The sequence below is a fragment of the Rousettus aegyptiacus genome, unplaced genomic scaffold (genome assembly GCF_014176215.1).
Source record: "Rousettus aegyptiacus isolate mRouAeg1 unplaced genomic scaffold, mRouAeg1.p scaffold_m13_p_4, whole genome shotgun sequence".
Lineage (NCBI taxonomy): Eukaryota > Metazoa > Chordata > Mammalia > Chiroptera > Pteropodidae > Rousettus > Rousettus aegyptiacus.
The window spans coordinates 41,471,957-41,496,318 of record NW_023416307.1 but is presented as its reverse complement, the minus strand read 5'-3'; the positions used below and the strand labels follow the sequence as shown (position 1 = coordinate 41,496,318).

General features: G+C 34.8%; 1 protein-coding gene and 1 pseudogene across 7 annotated transcripts in view; both read right to left on the bottom strand.

Annotated features, from left to right (window-relative positions):
• The window catches only part of VPS8 (VPS8 subunit of CORVET complex), a 230,538-nt gene that overhangs the window by 66,293 nt on the left and 139,883 nt on the right, over positions 1-24,362 (bottom strand). For all 7 annotated transcript variants that reach the window (XM_016159713.2, XM_016159714.2, XM_016159708.2 and 4 more), the window contains 6 exons: positions 14,364-14,511; positions 10,946-11,035; positions 8,715-8,757; positions 6,050-6,153; positions 1,121-1,202; positions 692-774 (listed from right to left, as the gene is read on the bottom strand). In XM_016159713.2, the coding sequence (XP_016015199.2) occupies positions 692-774; positions 1,121-1,202; positions 6,050-6,153; positions 8,715-8,757; positions 10,946-11,035; positions 14,364-14,511 (550 nt within the window). The remainder of the gene's footprint in view (positions 1-691; positions 775-1,120; positions 1,203-6,049; positions 6,154-8,714; positions 8,758-10,945; positions 11,036-14,363; positions 14,512-24,362) is intronic.
• LOC118602286 lies at positions 4,221-4,343 on the bottom strand (annotated as a pseudogene).

Below are 24,362 nucleotides of genomic sequence, written 5' to 3'. Positions count from 1 at the left end.
TGTGTGTGTGTGTGTGTGTGTGTGTGTGTCTATACTGAATAAAGTTAAGGAAGACAAAATGGGCTCCAAGGATAATTCCTGCTATTTCCCCAAGAATGTTCATAGATTTTTCTAAAAATATATCTTAGTGTATTTTTAGTGTTCTCCTTTTAATGAAGTTGGAAAGGTTCAGGTCTTTTTGCTGAACAGGCTGAAATGTTTCCTGCAAAAGCTTTGGATACAAAGCCAACTAGAATCTAGAGTAGGGGATCAATTTTGGACACAAAAAAGTTTTAGGATGTTAGAAAACCTAAGTAACAACCAATGGTTAAGAAATGCCTATCTTAACTTAATTTTTAGGCTATCCTTTTTTTTTTTAATTTAAAAATTATAAGCAGCTAGAAATAATGGCAATTCTCTCGCAGGTATTAGCACACCAATAGGAAGCTTGTGCACCTGAATCCCGAGGTAACAGTGGCACCTGAAGACTGCACACCCTAACTGAAGGTTCCAAGTGTGTGCCAGGCAAACCCACACCACTAGAGCTAGAAAAGATTTGAGATGAGAGCTCGATATTTAGTTAATAACAAAAAAATCAGCTGTATTATGCTTGACACACAATTAAATATTAGCCCAATTTGCTGTTATTTACATATAACTAAAATATTAGTTGGAATTGATCAACATTGAATTTTTCCCCATTTTAACTCACCTGTAAGATTCTTTGTAAGATTGATGGAAGGGCAATAAATGCTGCCATGCTGTTTAGAACTTGCATGGTCAAAGACTTCAGAGCTGTTATGATAAAATGTTAACATTAAGGTTAGTTTAAGATAATAGTTTTTGTTTTTTCTATAAGTCAGTGGAAAACAGTCGATTTATATAGCTTCTTTCACATTTAGCTAAGGCCAGTTTAAAATTTTAAAGTTAACTATTGATAAGTTGGAAAGCTATTACTATTCAAGACAAATGATATAATTGGTGTCACAGGAAGAATTGAATCCAAAAGATGAGATCAAAACTACAATATGATTTCATTAAGAAAATAATAAGAATATGATACTGTGAAAAGGTATCACAATAATAATTTTTAGCAGATAAAAAATTGGATGATGGTACAGGTGGACTCTAATGAACTTACCTTCAGAGTGTAAATGAGGTGCAGCTGAACTAGACAGCTTCTGAGGGGCCATCATTGCCTCCAATAATGGAAACCAGAGTGCCTATAATGTCAGAGAAAACCAAAGAAAAATGAAAGTACCTTGTTATTTTTAAGAATAAGTAATATCAGCATAATGTTTTATAGGTTGAAATGTACTTCTTATACATGTTGTTGGTAAAAATTAGAAAAAGCAAAGATGGAATACTTGACTGGAAAAAGACAATAAAAAGCATGGACCACAGCTAGAACAGATATCTTTACCATACACCTTGGGAAAATAAGGAAGCTGAAGTTAAGTAATTCTAGACCTTTGAACTGCAATCTTCTGTGTCTCAGGAGTAAGTAGGATCAAAGGAGCCAGGGCAGAGCCTCCTGCTAAATTCTTATACACCCTGGTATTGATGCATCACTAAGTCTAAATAACCATGGGTACTGCAGAGGCGAACAGAGAACCCTCCCTGCTGCCATGTACACACAACTCTTCTCCCCTCATTTCTCTTCAGCTATGTCAAGCAAGAAAAATGAATAAATGTTATCCAAGGTTTTTTCCTACATCGAGCATTATTTTGTATTTCCTTAGTCATTACAGACCAAGAAGTGGAAGTTAACATTATTTCAATTAATGTTTCGAACCACATCATGAGATAAATTAATAGATCTATCAATTTATTGATTCCTATTACATTGGACACTGCATTAAATGTTTTACATATATTTTCTCATTTCAACCTCATAATAACCTTATACAGTGAGCATTATCTTTACTTGATAAGAAAATGAAACTTAGAAAAGTTAAGTAATTTACCGAAGATTATACTGCCAATAAATTGGTAGTCTGACTCCAAATTCTGTGCTCTTCTAAAGTCTTAGGAAAAATCTTTATAGTAGAAAATCAAACTAATACATTTCAAAATTTCAAACATCTTTTATTGTTGGATAGTGATTCACAAAGGCTTTTATTGAAATTTTATTTTATCTAGTACTCATGAACTTTTAATCTTCTTTTCTTACCTTTTTCAAAAAATGAGGTAACGCTGGTTAATAACCGTATATAAATTTCAGGTGTAAAACATCGTAATGTGATATCCGTACACTCTACTGTGTGTTCAGCGCCAAAAGTCTAGTTTCAATCTGTCACCATATATTTTACCCCCTTATCCATTTTGCCACCACCCCCCCGCCACCTTCCCCTTTAGACACCTCTACTCTGTTGTCTGTATCTACAAGTTTGTTTTGTTTTGTTAGTTACTTTTTACTTAGCTTACATTTTAGTTGCCTAGTTTAACTTGTTGTTTATAACCCCATCAATTATTTCTGTATATTTTATGGTCTTTTAATTGTATATGGCATACTTAAATTTTATCTTTTGGTTTTTACATTATAGAAATTTGAATTTAAATTTTCTCACTTAATCCAGACAATTTAGAAGAATTACTGTTTTAAAGGTTACTTTATTCTTGATTTATAGATGGCAGACTGGGGGAAGTATGGCTGTAGAGGTCAGAGCCATGGGATGTCTTCACAACCTGAACAGAGAAGTTATTCTTCTTCAGTTAAGTCTCCATATTAATCCTAAATACCCTAAACACCTTTTATATAATTTACCTCTCTTGCTTTTTAATATTGGTTCTTTAAATTTTTAACCTGGATAACTAAAAACTCACAGGCTAAAATAACCATCTACGACAGTAACAATCCTAACCCCTGAGAGTAACAATACTAAACCTGAATTACTTTCCCCTCTTAGGTAGTAAATAGCTTTTTTCCTCCAGGAAATTATATGTATAACAAAGCCATATTCTTTGTCACATCTAGTCAGTGGGCACTGGGGTAGCAGCATAAATAGATAGGCATACAAAGTATGACAGAACTTCTACTTGGGAAATAATTGACAACCAAACTTCCTGTGGTTAAACTTTAAGGAAATACTCCATAATATTAAATATTTTGAAGATACTATCAAGCTTTTGAATACTTCAATGTTTCTAGTTAGTTTAGGTCTGTAGCAATAAATAATTCTTGTTCTTACTTTCTCCAAAACAAAACAAAAACAAGGCAAAAAACCATTGAAATCTCCCAAAATTAAAATCTGGTATTATAATAAGGATGGTATTTTCACAAAAATATTCTTTATGTAAAACTAACATTCAAATATTTTTGTTGTTATAAAACTTGTTCAGAAACAAAGCAGAAACTAGTTGTTGGAGGGAAGGGTAGATAGTGTGAGGTCTGTGTGTGTAAGAGAGGGAGAGGCAGTCTTTTCTTATAAGCAGACATCTCTTATATGCAGCCAGTAAATGGTGTAACAATAATTTCAGAGAAGTAGAATTTCAAAGAACAGAATGAAGTCTACCATCTAATATCTTTATTAAACAAATTTCAACTCAGACATTTTTGATAGAATTTCCCTTTTGCCACATCAAAGGAAGTCTTGTTCCTGTTTCTGATAAAGAGATACAGAGTTCAAATACAGTTAGGATAATCTGAGTTCTGGAGGCATGGATTTTATATCTAATTCTATTGTTAAAATAAGTGAATCTGGACATGTTTCAGCTAAAATCTGAATGGCTCTATTTATAAAATATAATTGTCATTTTGTCTTAAAATTTCCAAAAATCATATCTATACTATGATACTCTTGAAGAGGAGCATCAAATGGATATCAGAGAGGAGATGGAAGGGTTGAAAAATAAAAAAGGCTTAGTATTAAATATGTACAAGCATAGCTTAACAATTTTACTCTTCTGTGTTTTCCTATCAAAGTATAACCGTGTCCAAATATGGCCAGCTAACCAAAAGATAAATGAAAATAAAAACTTAGTATGGAAAAATCATGGCAAAAAAGACTGGTGTAAAGTTGATAATCCATTTAAATAAAGATTAAAAAACTAAAGGAATTATGGATTCAGAAAAAAATGTGTTATCAACCTTAATGAGGTAAAATAACATAGCTAATTAAGAGGGTTGGAAAAGAGAGATTAGAGCAAGCATGAGTTCATGCAAAGTTCCTTACTGACTGGCTTGGCATCACAGATATAAAAACTGAAATGAAATTATAAACATAATAATTCTAAAATATTACAGTTCAGATTTTTTTAAACTTCAGTGAAATTTTTATTAATAAATAGTATGGTTAAGAACTATTTTAAACTGATAAGAATAGATACTGCACTTGATCTTAGCCAGAAGACCAAGAAGCCATTTGCAACAACATGGATGAATCTTGAGAGAATCATGCTAAATGGAATAAGCCAGACAGAAAAAGTGGAAAACTACATGATATCACGTATATGTGGAATATAATCTAAAAGCAACAAACAAACTCGACAAACAGAGATTTATGGGCATGGACAATAGACTCGTGGTTACCAGAGGGAAGGATGGGGAAGGGGAAATAAATAGGGGTAAAAGAGGTCAAATAAGTGATGGAAAGAAACCTAACTATGGGCAAAAAAACACACAATGCAATATAAATATGACTTATTGTTGAATTGTACAGTTGAAACTTATTGGATTTTGTTAATCAATGTCAACCCCTCCCCCAAAAATAAATTAAAAAAAAATATTTCAAGTTCAGAAATTCTTGTTTTACATAAGCTTCCTAAATGAAATTGTATACCATATTTAGTTTTAAAAGCAAGCATTACTTGATCCAATTTTTAAAAAATGATGTTAACCTAAACAGATAAAAAATATCTAGAGTGATATTCATCAAATGATAACGATGGTTATTTCTGAGTGATAGGATGGATACAGGGTAATTTTTTAAAACATCTTTCTGTGTAACTTTCTGTACTGCAGAATTTTTTTTTATTAAAAAAAGTAGGTATGTATCTTTTTCATGTAAAAATGTTTTTTAATAAAGAAAAAAATCACATCTATTATGTAAATGTGTTTGTTACAAACGATGTATATTCTAAAGGATTTTCAAAATTTATAACCTTAAAAAATCCTTCACAAAAACGTGGAGAAATTTACCCATAAGAACAAAAAAACATACCAAGTTTATTATTTCCATTGTAACATGTATGGCTATCTATACCTTAAATGTTTACCCTGCTTCGCATTTCAGGAAACCAGGCAGTTGGAAAGAGGCCAGCTGTTGTCAAGTCAGAGGCCACAGCCTGGAGGGGCAGGCACCTCAGGAGCTGTGTCCTACCACGCTGCCAACTTTACTTCTTAAAACTACTGCAAAATTTAGCTGTCAAGTCACATCTCGCCCCCTTAGTTTCTGCTTCACTGCTGTAACTCCCACCTGCACAGGTGCCTAACTATACTTCCTTCAGTTCTGTGTTCTCCCTTTTTGCATTCTGGAATCTGTTACAGCAGTCTTCCAACTCTGTGCAGTGGAATCATGTGGGAAGCTTTAAAGCATACTGATGATGGGGTCGCAGCCACAGAGACTTTAACTGATGTGGGGTGCAGTCTGAGTGTTGGGATTTTTCCAAGTTCCCCAGGTGACACTAATGTGCAGCCAACGTTGAGAACTACTATATCATAACCTTCTTTAACCTTTTCCAGCTTTCTCTGTATCCCTGAGGGTTTTCCTCTAGTTCCTCACGCTCGCTTTCATCCATGGGGAATGGAAGAGATGATAAATGAGGACGCAAGCACAATATCGCTTCACAGGATACAAAAAAATCTCAGTCCAAAGAGAACAAGGATATCTAGTATTTCGCACACCTAAATTTTGCAGTACAGCTAAATCTAACAATATAAAGCTTTTGTGAGAACAAAGAAAATGGGCAAACTTCATAACAACTTTGGAAGTCTAACACTCCTGGGAGCAATAAACAGTGATTAAAATCCAGTTGAATTAAACTCAACTGAGAGGGCAGTGGAAATACAATTATTTGCCAGTTTTAGACCAGAACAAACTTTTAAATGCCTAAGTAGTCATTCTCCTACCTCTCTCTGCTGCTGGTTCAGATTATGTGAATTTCTCTGGCAAAGGGCAATTGTCTCTACCGTGGTTTCTTCTACCTCCTTCAACGAGGAATCCTCTTTGGTATCTAGAATTAGAAAAATTGTTAACATCACTTAAGAATATATTAATGATTCTGTGCTATAGTTTTCCATATCAATGTTTAACATTCATAGGACATATATAGCACATCAAACTTAGCATGCTTTAGCTATGAAAAATTCCCAAACATCTGTTTGTGGATTAGTTAGTAGAGAGATTATCTTTCATCTTTCTTACTCTACCATTTCTCCCTATATTTCTTAATATGGGTATTTCTCCAAGATACTATTTTAGGACCTTTTCATTTTTAAATACTTTCAGCCACTCTTGTGGTTTTAACTCTGGCATCCTTGCTAATTACTTTCAAATATACACCACACCTCCAGCTCTTATTCCTTTCAAAATTTGCCGGTTGGATTTTCAATGAAGTCTAAGACATCTGTCTCTACATAGATGTCCTGCAATCAACTTGAACTTTATATATGCAAAACCCAAGGCATTTTTCTCACTTCAAATTTGCTCCTCCCCCTACACTTCCAAACTAAATTAGTGCAATTATCATCTTTAAGTCAACCAGTTTATAAATCTTTGTCTCTGATGCTTCCCTCTCATGTGTCCACACATTCAAATAAATTGCCAATTCTGTTAGTTATACTTCCATATTCTCACATGCCCACTACTTTTACCCTGGTGAAGCTCTTTATCGCCTCATTTGCACTATAATGACAGCCTCTTATTTAAACTTTTGACTTCTAAATCTTGCCTCCTCATTCTCTTTTCTGCTGTCACCAAACTTTTCTTAAGCACAAATCCAAACACATCAGTCCCATCAACAAAAACCATCAAAGACTTCTAATTTTTAAAATAGAGAGTAAATAAACCTCTGACCCTAAGTAAACATAGTAAACATTCTGGTTAATCTTCTCACACTGTGTTCTGATATCACCAGATTATCTCTTACTCTCTGAGGTGACTGGCCAGGCACTTTCATGTTCAAGTTTTCTTCAGCCGAGAAGGCCCTTTCCTTGCTTTTTGCCTATCAAACTCCTATTCATCATTTTAATCTTAATTATTTCAAAGGTCATATCTTCTACAAAAATATCTTCGATTCATAAATTACAAATTGTTCCCTAATTTTCCATAATCTTTGCCACTCCTACTGTACCTCTTTTATAATACTTGATTATGCCAGCACTGTAAGTTTTTATATAGCTGTCTCCTTCACAAGACTATAGTTCTCTGGGTGAGGACTGTGTTTTACCCATCTGTGTATAACCCACAGAAACTAGCCCAGTGTTTTAGCAAGTAGCAAACCCTCCAAAATTCTTAAGCATACTGTCAAAACTGAATCTGAAAGTAAATGGTAGACATGAGACTATCACTGAGAAATTTATCTTCATTGGAATGCAAAGAACTAGCTTCTCTAGATCTATATCACCTGCGAATCATTGTAATGATTTATGGAAACATTCTTGTTACTTTTCCCTCACTCTTTCATGTAATCTCTGCAAAAATTATTCTCATAACACTAAATTGAAAGAGAAAAATGTCATAAATACAACAAACCTAACACAGTTAAATTGACTGAACATATACCAACAGTATACTAGTAGTAATTAAATGTTTATCTGGAATAAATATAGAAAAGTTAACCAAGTGTTTCCTGAAGTTCCAAAATAATCTACAGAGAATTAGGGTACCAGTATTTAGGTGAAAAGGAATGGAATTCTGACATGTGCTACCACATGGATAAATCTTGAAGACATAATGTTAAATGTAATAAGCTAGATCCAAAAGGACAAATATTGTATGTTTCCGCTTATACGAGATACTCAGAGTAACAAGTTCACAGAGTTAGAAAGCAGAACGGTGGTTGCCAGGGGCTGAGTGAGAAGCAAGAAATGGGGAATAACTGTCTTATAGGTATAGAGTTTCAGTTTGGGAAGATGAAAACTTTCTGGAGATGGGTGGCCGTGGCGATCGCATAACAATGTGAATGCACTTAATGTCACTGAACTGTACGCTTAAAATGGTTAAAATGGTGAATTCTGTTAGTATATTTTACTGAAATTTTACAAAAGAAATATTTTTTTTAAATATTAAGAAATATAATGGGAATTATATATCTATCTGTGACAAAGCCATTCAAGATTCTAAACTGTCAGCTTTTACTGGCCTGTGCTAAAATTACATAAATTCAGTACGGAAACACTGGTTATTACTTACTGATTAGAAGCTCTGATTTGCTGTTGCTGAGAACATTATAGTAATTTTTAAGACTTTAGTTATACATCTCATTTACAACCAAAATATAAGTACAAAAATAACCAAAAAAAAAAAAAAACCAATACTAGTAAAGAGTGCTTAATTTTCTGTACATTGAATCCCACTGACAATTAGCAACATAAAGCCACATGGATTATATGATTTCCTATTATGAACCCTTGAAATGAGGGTTCATAATAGGATCAATATTAAAGTGGATAAACAGTAATTGTGCAGATCAATGTAATTATTACTTAATAAATACAATTTATTAGATAACTTCATTAAAAACATGTGGTTGATGTTGAAAAAGGAAATTGTAAATTACACTCAAGAACTTACTTTCATCTTGTTGGGTTATCTCTTGAAGTTTGCTTTGTAGTCTCTAGGAGGTAAAGAGAACACTTTATTTTCTAATCCACCAAATATTTGAATTGACATATTTTAACAGAAAAACCCAGGAAACAACAAGGTTATTAAGAATGGTTCCAGTATTCAGAAGAACTCTTTTATGTATATAGAAAGCATAGCTAGCAGTATTGGAAGGCACCCAAAATATCAAGTATCACTTATTTTGCCCCACTTCTCCTGTTGTACCACCCACATAGTCATTGTTGACATTCTTTAAACACAGCGATGAGGATTACCCATGCTTTGGGTAAGAGGATAAAATTCATACTGGGTTATGAGAAAAAGGAGTGAATAGAAATAAAAAAGGATAAGTCTATCTCCATAGCACAGGGCAGAGCTTTGAATGTGGTATCTCCTAAATATGCAGTTGTAGTGTCCACTGCCCTGCTGAATTCTAGATCCTTAGATACACTTAACTGATATCCTAAAGGCTTCTTAGTATACACTAAAGTGGACTTTAACATATCCCTTCTACCCAAAATTTGCTCCTTTTCTTGAGGTCCCTTATAGACTAATGTTAAGTTAAAAATCAAAGAATCGTCATTAACTACTCCTTCTCATTCACCTTCTACTGTATTCAAATGATCGATAAGTTCTCAAATTCACATGCTCTTCTTGCTCTACCACCATTGCCACACACCTGTACTACTGCAACGGCTTCTCAAGTACTCTCTGCTTCCACTTTTACCTCCCATTTCTCTACACCACCCTCCCAACGGATCTTCCTACAAGTTACCAGAGCAGTCTTCATGAAACAAACATCACATCAGTTCCCTGACTGACCACCTTTATTTGATCCTGTGTGAAAACAGAATCTGTTCTAACTCTTTAGCGTGTCCTGCAGAGTCTTTCTAAATCTGGACCTAGCCTTTGTTTCTGGCCTGGCCTGCCTGTACATTGATAGTTGAGCCCCAGTAAAGCTGCTGGCTCCTCTCCTAGCAGTTCACATTTCTTTGCATCCCCATGCCTTGGCAAATGATGATCTTAGTCCCTTCCCTGCAAGGTTCTCCTGCTTCTTTCCCCCACATCCATGCTGGGAATACTTCTACTTATCCTTTAAAACTAGGTTCAAGGTAACTTCAATAAATAAATTGCAAGGAAAAACGAGATGTAGGGATTACTTAGAAATTAAAAGAGGTTAAGAGCCTACACAAGCCTATGTGGAGTATTCTTCCTGGACTGTTTTATAATTATATGGCTAGGAAAAAAAAACTAGAAGCCAACATGGATCATTTTTGATATAAATAAGACATCTGTAATCTATTCCTGGTTAGATAACAGTATTTTAAAAACTTATATAACACTTCACACCCATTAAAATGGCTACTATCAAGAAAACAGAAAATAAAGTGTTGGTGAGGATGTAGAAAAACTGAAACTCTTGAGCACTGCTGGTGGAAATATACAATGATATAGCCACTATGGGAAATAGTATGGCAGTTCCTCAGAAGTTAAAAGTAGAATCACCATTTAATCTAGCAATCCTACTTCTGGGTATATACCTAGAAGAATTGAAAACAGGGACTCAAAAAGATATTTATACACCCACATTCGTAGCAGCATTATTCACAATAGTCAAAAGGTGGAAGCAACCTAAGTGTCCACTGATGAATAAATGGATAAAGAGAATGTAGTATATGCATAAAATGAAACATTATTTAGTCTTAAAAAGTAATGAAACTCTGACAGGTGCTGCAAAATAGATAAAACTTTAAGACATTATGCTAAGTGTAATAAGTTAGGCACAAAAGGACAAATACTGTATGATTCCACTTATATGAGGTATCTAGAGTAATCAAATTCATAGAGTCTAAATGTAGCATGGTGGTTTCTAGGGACTGGGGGAGAGAGGAATGGGAGTAATTGCTTAATGGGTTTGGAAAGCGGAAAATGTTCAGGAGATGGATGGTGGTGATGGTCACACAGCAATATGAATATACTTATTGCCATTGTAATGGTAAATCTAGTCGATGACATGCATGATAAAAATATTTAGAGGCAAAATGTACTACTGTTTCTAATTTACTTTGAAATAAAAATTAAAGATGAATTGATGAAAATGTATACAATGTTATATGTCAATTAAATCTCAAAAAAAGAGACTGATGACTGAATAGAGGGATAAATAGAAACCTGACAAAGCAAATATAGTGAAATGTTACCTTTAGCATTATTAAGAAGGCACCATGAATATCTCCTTTCTTTTCTAACAGATATGCAGTGACTTCATGAAGTTGATACCTCTGGGCAATCTAGGAAAAAAGAAAAGATAAAAATTTTTGTTCGCAAATGATGTGAAGAAGGAAGATCCTACTAAGGATGAAAAAAAGAACATGATAATAAATAATGAACTCATACCTTAGTAGTATGCTACTTTATAGTAAAATATGCAAATATCTGACTTTCTAGTCTTCTAGTGGTACCATTGGGATTCTAACTGGACCAAGTACATTCATTTTTTTTTCACTTATTTATTTAAAAAATTGTTACACACCTGAATGAGGTATAGCCATTGGAGAAAACTTAACACATGTATATAAATAGTAATAATATAAACCAGAAATTGATAAGTGTAACTATATACAAAATATTTAGAACAAAAAGACAATGAAAACACTAAATGTCAACTTGTAGGCTCTTAAAATTAATAAACTAAGAGTTTGTGATAAGTAAAAAAGAAATACCAATTAAGCTTAGATAAAAGAAGTACAGAAAATAATGCCATAGAAAGAAACAATAGAGAAATAATCGAGAGGTTTAACAAATCCTAAATTAGTATTTGAAAAGACTAATAAAGTGAAATAAAACTATCTTAGGAGTGGAAAAAAAAAAGAGGCAGAAATAACATTTTAACAAGTTAATAGATCAAAGGAGAAAAATGTGATCATCACAATAAATGCAGAAAAAGTATTTGATAAAATGCAGCACCCATTCTTGACAAAATGAAACAATACAAAACACTCTTACTCAAACTGGGAATGAAACTTTGCTAATTTAATAAAAATTAACTATCAAAATCCTACCATAAACACCATATTCAATGTAAAATGTTAGACACATTCCTTTTTAAATCACAAACAAGACAAGGATGCACACTACCACTGCTTTTATTCAAAATACCCTAGAGCTCTCAGACATCTGATAAAAGAAAAAAGTTTAAGATTGGAAAAATAAAAACCTATCAGTATTCATAGAAAATATTACTGTCATAAAGCATCTAGAAGCTATTGAATTAAAAAAGAATTCATCCTGGTGACCAGATATAAATCAATGTACAAAAATTAATAACATACAGCAGCATTAATCAATAAAAAAATGTCACTTCAACAAATCTCCTTTCCCAATCCTAACAAAAATATAAGTAACTAGGAATAAATTCAAGCAAATATGTGTAAAGAACCTTATGTAAAATAGTATATAAAGTTATAAAACCTCACCAAAAAGCATAAAAGACATTTTAAAAAGATAACCATGTTCCTGAATGTGAAGACAATATCATAAGATGTGAATCCTCCAAAATAATCTATAAATTCAATGTATTTTTCCATCAAAATCCTAGAAAAATGTTTTTTAAAGGATAGTGACAATGTGATTCCTAAATTAATGTACAGTACTAAGAGGCCAAGAGGAGCCAAAGAATTTTAAAGAAAAAGAATGAGGAGGAAAGATTCTTCTTTCAAATAATAAGCCTTATTGTAAAGCTATATTAATTAAACTGTGGTATGAGTAAAGGAAAAGACAAATAACTGCAGAAATGGAACAGAACAGAATCCACAAACAGATCCTTGTACACTTGGGAGTTTGGTGCATAGCAGTATGACATTATAAATCAGCGAGGAAACGACAATAATATGCCACATGGACCGTTAGCCATCCACACAGAAAAAAAGTACATAAACCTCTCTTGATCTGTTTACGAAAATAAATTCCAGATGGATTAAGAGCCTAAGCTAAACTATAAAACTCATATAAGAGGATATCCTTTATGTCATCAAAGTCAAAAAGGAAATAAGACTCACAAACAAAAAGTCTAAACCTTAAAGAAAAAGGCAGATAAATTAAAAGCCACTAAAACTAAGTTAAAAGACATGCCTGATGAGACTGGAAGGAGGCACCCCCAAAATTTACAATCGGCAAAGGATTGGAGACCCAGAAGTTAGAAAGAACTTCTAGAAATCAATAACAGAAGGGCAAAACTCAATAGAAAAAAAGGGCAAATGATATGAATAGATAATTCAGACAAAAGAAAATCAAAAGGATCAGTAGACATATGGAAGATATTCAATGTCATGAGTAATCAATGATACCCCTAACGCTGGCAAAAATTAAGAGGTATAAAAATATTAGGAATCAGCAAGGATGTGGAAAAACAGCAAATATCAAACGCTCATGATGAGAATAGACACAAAAAGAAAATCAGCTTGGCAACATCAACAGAATTAAACTACTTTTTTATCTGAAGAATTCCACTTTCAGGTGTATTAGAGAAATTTGGTGTTAATACAGCATTGTTTATAATGGCAAAAGACTGGAAGCAACGAATAGAGAAACAGATAAACCATGGCACATTCATTTAACTGACTATTGTATGACCATTAAAATGAATGAACTAGATCTACATATATAAAAACTGATTAAAAATTAATGAAAAAACAATTTACAATAGGATATGTATTGTATGATACCATTAATATAAATATTAAAAACATATAAAACTGTATCTTATATTCTATAGGTAAATACATATATAGGAAAAATAAAAACACATGGATGGGAAGGCTTAATCTCCCATTTTCAGGTTGGTGATGACCTCAGGGGAGAGGACATGGCAGATAAAAGATGTTTTGTTTCTAAAACAAACAAAACAAACAACAACAAAGACCTGAAGTCAGTATGTTAACATCTATAAAATTGGCTTGGTGGATACATATGTATTTGATATTCTGCACATTTCTATATATTTGAACTATTTCATAACTTAAAAAATTTAAGTGTGCGCAATTCAGGAGGTGGATACAGAAAATTCAGGTTACTGTTTCATGAATATTGATAGGAAAGGAGATATAATGGTAGCTTAAAAACAAATTTTAAACTGGAAACACTCTAGCGCCTTAGAATAGAATAGGTGTGTGTAGGTATTTAAGCATTTTCATTTGGAAATAGGAGAAAACAAGGGAAGAGAATCAAGGCAATGACTACTAAGGCTACTGAATTGCCATTCAGCCTACTAAGTCTTATTGCAAAAAGGACAATGTAACAACCATCAGTGCCTGCAAACAAGAGCTTATTTTCTTCCTTTTAATATTTGTATTATGTTTTTCTATGTTTAGTGTGTTGGCTTTAATGTTTGTGAAGCCTGATTAATAACAATGATAGATGTGCCATTTCTGACTTTACTAAAACAGAGAAGCAGTTTATTGTCACAGCAACAAAGAGCATGCACTAAGGAGGAAGACTATCTGGGCTCTATCTCAGAATTTGGGCAAGTAACTTAATACATAAGTCTTCCCTTAATCATTCGTAAAACAGTGAATGATAAGGGAAAGTGTACTCTTGTCTTCTCTACGTTATAGGTCTTACCTGGATAGTTTCTTCTAGGCGGTAGCACTCAAGGACTTGCAACGTCTCTATAACTTGGTTTGGGTTGAACTGACACAACAACTCAATGAACAGCTCTGTAATACAGGGAGATATTTGAAGCAATTCTTGATTTACATGAACACCCTCCCTGAAAACAAAAGACAAGAGAGTAGCATTAATTAATCACATCTATAAATGAGACTACAGGTAAAAAGCATGTTATCTTAAAACCAAGACTACCTCTTGGTCAGGTAAAATCATTAATTTAAAGTCTCGCTGTTACTTAGATTATTTGGGTGACCTGTGTTTGACATCAGAGGCATTTTAAATTACAATACTGCTCCCTTTATACTGAATAATTGAGGAAATAATATTTAGTGGAGGCTCCTCTAAATCATACCAAAAGTTGTATGGTTGCTCTACAAGAAACAGATGGCCCAATTCAGTTTAAACAATGTGATTCATGAGTAAATATATAGATATAAATCATCTACCAGTCTCATGTCTCTACTAAGCTTTCCTTATAGTACCAATCACACCATGCTGTAATTACTTCTTTAATTATGTCTTTTCTAAGGGACAGTACACTCTGTGAGGGTAAGCACAGGGATCTCCTTGCTAATGTATTCTCAAAGCCTAGAACAGTGTACTTTTACTGAGCACTGACATGCTAAGACTATGGTTTTGATAGTCATTAAAGTTAACAGAGGGTATATGACAAAGCAGGTAGCTCATAGGAGACTAATGGAAAGAGCTTTGAGAAATGGATATAACAAGTTGTATTTACGTGCAAGACTGATAAGCAGCAGTCAGAAATAAATGTAAATTCATTAATGCTAGTTTATTTATTAAAGTTTTGATTATGTTGATGTTGCCTGATCAGTTCCCAGGAGACACATTACTTCCCTCACAAATGAGTGCATCAAAATCTGTTCATTTGGGTGATGTGCTTGGTTTGATGCATATTCACAACTTCAGTATTTGTAAAGGGTTTTGCCAATAAATGTCTGGAAAGAATTAAACACTATAAGTCACTGGCAGACGCTTATGTCTAATCTTAATTCGTTCCATAGTCTTGCATTTATAAGACATATTAACAGAAGTATGATGCAGAAAAAATATGAACACCACCTCCAATGTGGCATAAACATCAGAAAATTATACTGGCTCACCTTAATGTCAGGAAATGTTGGTTAGCATCCCCTTTTCTCTTTGACCTAATAGTGTTCTATTCAGACAGCGCTGACCCCCATAAAGAACTATCATTTCTCTGGGTTTATCACATGCGCTTTCTATTTTCTTCATGCAGAACTTTCTCACAGAATTTATTTCTAGCTATATCTGACTATGTTAACCTAGTCCTTGTAATTTTCACCCCTCCATTCTATATTTGGTTCTCTCGGTTTGAAGGCCATCCAATGTACTATTTCCGGTCAGTAAGTTCAATTTGTGTACATTTACTGAGCATCTATTATATGTGCCAAGATTATGCTAAGGCTTGGGAAACAACAACGAATGCAATGCAGTCTTTCCTATGACAGTGTATAGTATAGTTGGCCACAGACACTTAATAGATAATTTTCAAGTTATGTAGTAAGAACCCTAAGGTGGTGGTCTACATAGGGAATAGTCAGTCACTTAACAAAATCCTGCATTGAAGGCAATTGTGAGAGAAAAAAAAATTGGAAACGATCTTTGTGATTTACAGCTAAATTGAGGGATACTGAATTAGCCCACCAGCAAGTATTGAAAGCCCCAAGCAGAACTTAATGAGTTCACCAAACAACCTTTGGTCAAGAGAGTCACAAAGTTCTTAATTTGGGAAAAATTTCCTATGTCTAAATATAATTCTTATTCCGGTAACTGAAGCCTTTTACTAGTAAAAGTAGGAGTGCTATTAACCATCATTTATAGTATACAGCAAGTCCTCACTTAAACAAAGGTGGTCTTTTCTAAAATAATCCTTTTCTTTTGCTAATAACTTTCTCATCCTGCCCAGTGTGTGCCAATAAAAACCTTCTCCATTTTGTACAACTTCATGGAGCATCTTTCCATTTACTAAATGGGATGATGCCTGATTCAGAAATCATTCAATAAAGCCAATTAGATCTTTAAATTTACTCCACTGAATTTCTGTTCTTTAACAAGAGCAAAGAATACAGTGAATATTAAGCTATCTATCTCTATATATATCCTATTACTATTGTTTAATCATATACAAAAACAGTATGTGTGGTAAAGGGGTTCAGAATAGGCCTCCCCAAGGTAGGTTACATTGATATGTAGATTATTTTGAGATGAAGGCAATTGAGACCCTGAGGCTCATGAGAAATTATTACTTCTCCTTCAAAGAATTTAAATTAGGGCCTTGCCCATACAAGAGTGATTACATATTTGTATGGCAGGGCAAACATCTAATTGCTGAACATCTGCTTGTCTTATGGTCCTGTGAATTATCTTCCTCCCCTCTGAAGCCCCAGAAGCCTTACCTCATTTCTTAGCTCAGGATGTTTATCTGTCTTTGTCTCTGTGTCTGTGTCTGCATGTGTCTGTCTGTCTATCTATCTGTCTGTCTGTCTCACTCTCTCTCTCACACACACACACACACACACACACCCTCATTTCACCTTTCTGTCTCAAACCTCTCATGTATGTAGGGTCTTTGGATCTCTCATGTATGTGGGTTTCCCATACATACGTAATTCAACTTGGTTATTTTCTCTTGTTAATATGTCTCATGTAGATTTAATTATTAGACCAGCCAGAAGAACCTATAAGGGTATAGTAAAATTTCTTTCTCCCCAATAGTGCATGCTATTTAATGTTATGTATTCTTCCAGTTTAACATTATTTTTACATTCACATTGCCATGTTTGCCAATTTGGTAATCAATCATGCTCATATACTTCAACATTTATTTAGCCATCTCCCCCGTCTACTTTTTAAAATAGCCTTTTCACTATATAAATGCCAATGTGGATATTTGAGTATTAACTACTTTTTTCTTTCACATTATTTCCTTAATATATATTTTCCAAAATGGAATCAATGGATCAAAGTACATGTATAACTTTTGAGCTTTTAATACATATAGAGAAACTGCTTTCAAGGAAACAAAGTGGACTAAAAGGGAAGAACACGTAGTCAAAGGGAGGAATGACAATGTGTAGTGTATCCTATGACCTTTAGTACTGCTGTGGAATGCAAGGGAAAAGAGAAAATTTCCCCTTCTTCAGAATGGATGAAAATGAAGCTGGACAGATATGCCCGATTCAGATCAAGAAGGCCCTTGTACACCATGAAGAGTTTGGATTTTATCTTGAATAATGGGAACTGAAAGAACTATGAGAAGAGGAAGAAGAATATTAACATTAACTGGGATGAAGAAGTACAAATTAGTTACAAAACAGCCCCAGGAATGTAGAATACAGCATAGGGAATATAGTCAATATTACTGTAATGGCTGTGTAAAGTGCCAGATGGGTGTTAGAGTAATCAGGAGGAACTTTATAAATTATACAAATGTCTAACCATTTCGATTTAAAAAATGAAAGTGAGAAGAATTAGGCTGATTAGGAGACCAGTAAGAGAGACCAGGAGAGAGATTTTGAGTGCCTGAACCAGGGCAGTGTGGGTAAACAAGAAGAGAACTCACACAGAAGAGATAGCCACGAAGTAGATTTTGATAACAGACTAGTTAGTTCTCTGTAGTGTGGCTAAGAAGGTGGGATAAAGTGTTTTTAAAAAAGTGAAAAATTCATCATCACTCTCGGAATTCTTTTAAAAAACATACTACAACTGCCTGCTTGCTTATCTACTTCCTCAATCAGAATGCAAATTCTCTGAAGGCAGGGCTCCATCTAATTCATCATTTTATCTCCTGTGCCTGTCATGGTGTTTAGTATGCTATAGTTACTCAGTAAATTGTCCAATGAAATAAATGAGTGGATAATGACATTTGCTAAGAGAGAAAACAAAGAAAAAACGGGCTTTTACTGAAAGAAGTGAGTTTAATTTTGAGCCATTTCAAATCTCACACAGTACTTAGCAGACAGCAGTCTAATTACAAAGAATTATCGAATAATACAACAAAGAAATAAATGTTATCTTTCTATCTATTTTCTACCTACCTACCCGAAAGGTCTGAAGATTAGGAGATGATGATGTATTAGGATTTCAAACCTTAATTTGAGCTGCTGGCAAAGTATTAGCCAAAGTTATGATACCTGGTGGTAAGCCTGGCCAAGCTCATAGATACTCACTGAAGTAGAAATGTATTTTTATATGTCAAAGTTCATAAGCATATGTAATGTCCTAATTTTTTATTTTAACTTTGAAATATGCTATGTCAACACTGTATCAATATCTTAAAATGTCCGTTCAAAATTATCCACAGAAACACTGACAGATTCAACTTAAATCCAATGTATAACCATTTCTGTAAACTACTTTTTTACTCCTTGGCAAAAACACTCATTCTCTTAGCAATGTTCAATTTTTATTTTGATTAAAGACTTAGAAATACAATGTGACGTTTTATGTTTTTTTTTTCCCTACAAGAAAATCATACCATATATTTCAGAGGCCTCCAGGACATTCTTAACAAAAGCTAAAACGACATTACCAAGAAAATCATGCTGAGGAAATTATTGTGAATATAAATATACTTGCACGTTCTCTTTATTCCTTATGAAGCTTATAGCCTCATGAAAAACATCAGTGCCCTTTTGTATTTTCCTTCAAGCATCCCTAGTACACAAAAGACCATTGGATGTAAATATACCAGGAGAACTCCTGTGACAGTTCTTGGCCAGCAGGAATGCACACGGGGAGTGGGGGTGGGGTAGGGCTTTATGTGGCAGCTGTACCAAAGAAGGGAATCGGAAGATGCAGCAAATCCTTTCTCTCCCAAGCTCTGGCCTCAATTCAGGCAAATAATTTGTTTCTGGAGGATTAACAGCCCTCCCTCCCCCACTCCCAATCAGACTATCTAATCTTTCTACATACAGATGTCACCAGTATCTTTGTAGGTCAATTAATTTTACTGAAGACATTTACATAGCAAAAATAGCAAAGAAATTGAATAAACAGAAAAATATAAGAATTTAATTAGATGCTTTCCTCCTTTAAAAACGTTAAAAAAAAGCTACCCCCGCAAAAACAACTCAATAAATACATATAAATGTTAAATCAAATATGCATAAACTATATATACAGAAATAAGAATCCTATTAACTCAGGTTTTTGGAAAAAAGAGTAAAAAAAAAGCAATATTTTTATATGACATACATATATATAAGCAGTCCCCATCTCAAAATAACTGTTTTTGTTCATTTTTCTCTATCCTCCAGAATGCTGCTATAGGAGCTTCATGGGGAGGATACCTAGATGTTAAAAAAAAAAAAAAAAAAATTCTTATTGCTTACGCAGAACAAAAAGGGAAGAATCAAAGGCATAAATAGTCTGAAGTCTGCCAGGGAAAACTACTAGAGTGGGGTTACTTGTATATTCTCATCATAAAAGTGTCACATAAGTCTACTTATTCTTGATGTTCTTTTGTCCCTGTTGTGAATGAAAAAGGGATTCAGTAATAAATCTGGTATATTCAAGTGACTGAAAGTAACCTCATACAGTGATCAGATCATAAATTCCTAACTGGGCAGGTCATGGTGGGTAGTCACACCCCAGGCATATAACTTCTTTTGTAAAAGGTTTTTCTTTGCCTTAAGCAAGCCCTGTCTATGTTTCTGTACATCTAGGTTAACATACCTTTGAAATACCAGAGTAATCCTCTTTTTCATGCCCCTTAGAGACATAACCACCCTCAAAGGAGCACATAATCCTCTTAACTAGCCTGTAAACCAATCATAGAGATTTCTCTAGCTTGCTTTCTCCCACTTTCATGTTATCTTCCTTAATTCCAAAAGTTTAAAAAGACCTGCAAAATTGTCATTCTCTGGAGCATTTGACATCTTGCTTTTCGGAATGTCATCAGTTTGGGTCAAATAAACTCTTATGAAAATTCTCTGCAGGTCTTGATGTTCTTACATCAACACTAATTATCTCTTTCCATATTCCCCTAGTTTCCCACTTCATTTTTCCCAGTACCTAACAGGACTCTAATCCTTTACTTCTAGTTAGTCAACAAGCATACTCATTTGAAAAGGCCAAAATGTGATAGAAAATCAGTCATTCAGAGACTATTGTAAACTAGTCCACACTATCTCCTTTCTTCTTATCCTGGAGGTCAGTGGGTTTGGAAAAGTATTTTTTCATTAGTGTGTATGCTTCACTGTTACTTGTATATTCTCACCATAAAAGTGTTACATAATACTGAAATTGACCAAGCAACTATAAAAAGTTTTGATGGGGGCATCAAGGAAGGGGGTAATTTTGGATTTAAAACAATCTACCTAAGAACAATGCTACAAATCTGAATATGCTTATGAAATAGAAACTTGAAGAAGTGTGTGCACCCTGCCCCCCTGGAAAGACGAGGGTAGAGTGGGAGGGGGCAGAGGGCACCAAAGACAATAATTCCATAATTCAAACTTTGTCTAAGGACAGCTCAGGAAGCAACTCCTCCTTATACCCTCTGCATTCAACCTTCTTAACATTGTTCCTCTCCCTCAATCCAGAGGGACACACCACCCCAAAATATGGTACCTTGGCATACTGAATATTTTAAGCTGAAGACATCTGAGAAATGGTGGGTGCAGGAAGGACTCTCTGACCTCCCCCTTTACCCCCAAAGGAGATCATAAGACCTTCATGTGAGAGGTGCTCACCCTATACTTGGAGGAAAGGAGTATCCTTATATCTAAAGATACACACTGTGGTGGCTGAAAAATGACTTCTAGAAATTTATTACTTGCAGGAAATTACTGCTTGGCTATTGCCCACAGGAACATGGCTATCGCCATGGGAACATAGGCTGTCGCCCATAGGAACATAACATCCTAACAATAAGCTTTCTGCTTCTGTACCCTTGCTTGCACACCTGACCTGTGGGTCAAGAGGTAATGAATAGAAGAAAAATAGACCTTTGTGTTTAGACAGAATGAAGAATGGGATTTTGCGCTTAAAAACCCTATACCTCTACATTTTGGGGCTGCTTAATTTGGGGTCTGCGTACACCTGGCAGACCCAGCTGGCTGAATAAAGAGTGTGTTCCCTATAACTCACTGAGTTCTAGTGGTCTGTGTGTCTTTCGGGGACTGGCAGCTACAGCAACATGAAGAGGAATCCAAACAGCTTCCCCCCATGTATTATCCTTAGCTCATATTTTCTGGCCCTATATTATGTTTTCCTATGACTTTCTACTCTTCATCAAACCTAGCAAAAAATGCTCATGTTTAACTGCTTCTTCAGGTCTTCATTTCCTTATGAAGGCTCTCATATAAGGTAAAACTTATCCTAAATAAATGTGTATGTTTTCTTTTCTTAATGTATCCTTTGTTACAGAGTCCCAGCCAAGAACCTAGAAGGAAAAGATTTTTCTCCTTCTTCCACTATTACATATTTACACTGTGCATTAAACAGGCTTTTATATGTTAATCTGAGATACTGTCATTTAAAATGATGTTTCTATAAACATGATTGTATTAAAATGCCAAACACCAAATTTACCAATGAATTTAGAGCATAATCTAAATTGATACTTGCTCACTATATAAGACATAAAGTAAAAGGATAAAATATGATAAATCCTAGACTGAAACTCTCAAAGTAGAACACCACAATCTTTGACATCTTGGAGAAGAATCAATATGAAATTGAGCTCTTTTAAAAGGTAGAACTAAAGTCTCAGTCCTGTTAATCCAAGGCTCTGAAGGGCATGAAAAAATAGTAAGGCACACTTTACTTGGACTATCATGATAGGTATAGGGACTACTGCAATAGGGTTTTGGCGGTAGGGGAGAGAGACTACATTCAACTCCAAATACAACAAGGACAAGTGGGGATTTATAGCTAAAGGTGGGGTGGGGAGGTGAGAAGGCAGTTGTGGATAGAAAATTACTAAGAAGGTAGGGTAATTCTTTGATGAACTGACCTAACAGGATTCTTCCTGAAAGCAAGCCAGAGTGACCAAATATTACTGGGGGTGGGGGTGGGGGGAATGGAAGAGTTTGGACAAATATTTTGGCTGATCAGGTACTAAGGGTGGAGGATTCTGGTTAAACTGACTTAGCAGAATTCTTGCTAAATCAAGACTGCAAGGATAGAGATAGAAGCCCAAGGTCAGACCTAGTGGAGCCAAGGATTCAGAGGAATCTGAGGAAAGTTTGGTCAAGGGGAGAATCTCTGTCAGCTCTTAATTTCTGCTAGGCTAAAGTAAAACTGGAAATTTGGCTGTTATCAAAAGTGAGGACATTCTAGATCATGTTGATTTGGGGGAGAGGGAAGAGGAAGGGGTGTAGGTACACTACTTCTTTCTGAAGCAGGTAAGAGAGGACCTTGAAGCCAAATTGATATGACCAGAAGAAATAATGTTTTTAGGCAGCTAGTCAGACATGAGTGACAGAGGAACAAAGGAATGGAGACACAGCCCAGAGACCACCCAAAGAACACCTCATTAGCAGTTAAAGAAAGAATCTCTTTTGCATCCTGGAAGACAAAGGACACCTCATTAGCAGTTAAAGAAAGAATCTCTTTTGCATCCTGGAAGACAAAGGACAGGAGGGCCATAATTTATAGCTGGTTCTATCTGGCCACAGACGCTTGTGCAAAAGGTATTACCCTAACCTGCCCACTACCTCAGCCTCATCATACCATAATTATAATACCATATTCATGCCTGGAAGTTCATGAATCTAGTTATTATAGACTGAATTCTGGGTAAGCACATGTGTACTAGTCAAAGAGTTATACAGCAGCCAAGTGTCAATCAAAATGATCTCACGTGCCAATCACCTAGGAACACTTTTGTAACCATCCATCACAGACTGGATATAATACAGATCCTACTTCTGCAGGTACAGGCCTCTCTTTACCTACTGTAACTCACTCCCCATGGGGGTGCGTATCCTCTTTTCCACACTCTTCACTGCATTAGCGTCAGCGGGGAAGAACCAAATTAGCATTGTTACCCCCCTTACCCCCACATACCACCCCCATGTCTCTGGGGCAACACTGGAGTTCAAATCACCCCCAAATGGTAACAATGTGTGACAAGTTAATTCAGAGTAATTATCCTGGGTTACGGTTAGTTCGAGAAGAGAAAATATACCAAGTAAATGTAAAATAATTTGTGGTTTGTTAGTGAACAAAACAACTTTCACAGTACTTTTAAAGAATCTTACCTAAATAATATCTTTCAAATGTCAACATAGATAATAACAGAGCAAGCCTTTCCATGGAAGACATTGAAAACTCTTATGATGTGCCATTTTTATTACTGCGAAGTTCAAGTAGCGATTGCAATATCAGAGCAAATGATAGTATTGATATTTATATTACCTAATACTGGTATTTTTTTTTTTATTTTAAAAAAGTACTATTTGGTCACCATTATCTTTTATACTTTATGACATGTGATAAAGGCCAAGTTCAAGGCTGAACTTAATCTGTCCGGCTTGAGTCTCTCCTGGTAAAAGGACTTGGTTAAAATTAATTATCCTAGAAGAGGAGTCAGTCCTAAGAAAATGAATCTGACACTGGAGGAAACACAAGAGGAACATAAGGAATTCTGCCATGGGAAACAGGTGCACAGACTCCAGAAAAAGGGCCTTCTACCCTCCCCCAGCTCCCCCCATCCTTTTTCCAGTTGTCTTCCTTCCGTCTTAGCCCCCAACTCCAATTCTAAGATATCTCCACCAGTTAATTCTAGGAGCAGACTAGGGCCCAAATTGGCTCAAAAATACAAATGATTAATAGAAATAAAAGAATATCTAGCTTCAGTAATATTCTGACAACAGAGAATTAAAACACAGATACTTTGAAAAGTTACTGAACTGGGGTGCAGGGGAAAATGTAGTCAGATTGTCTTTCTAAACATCT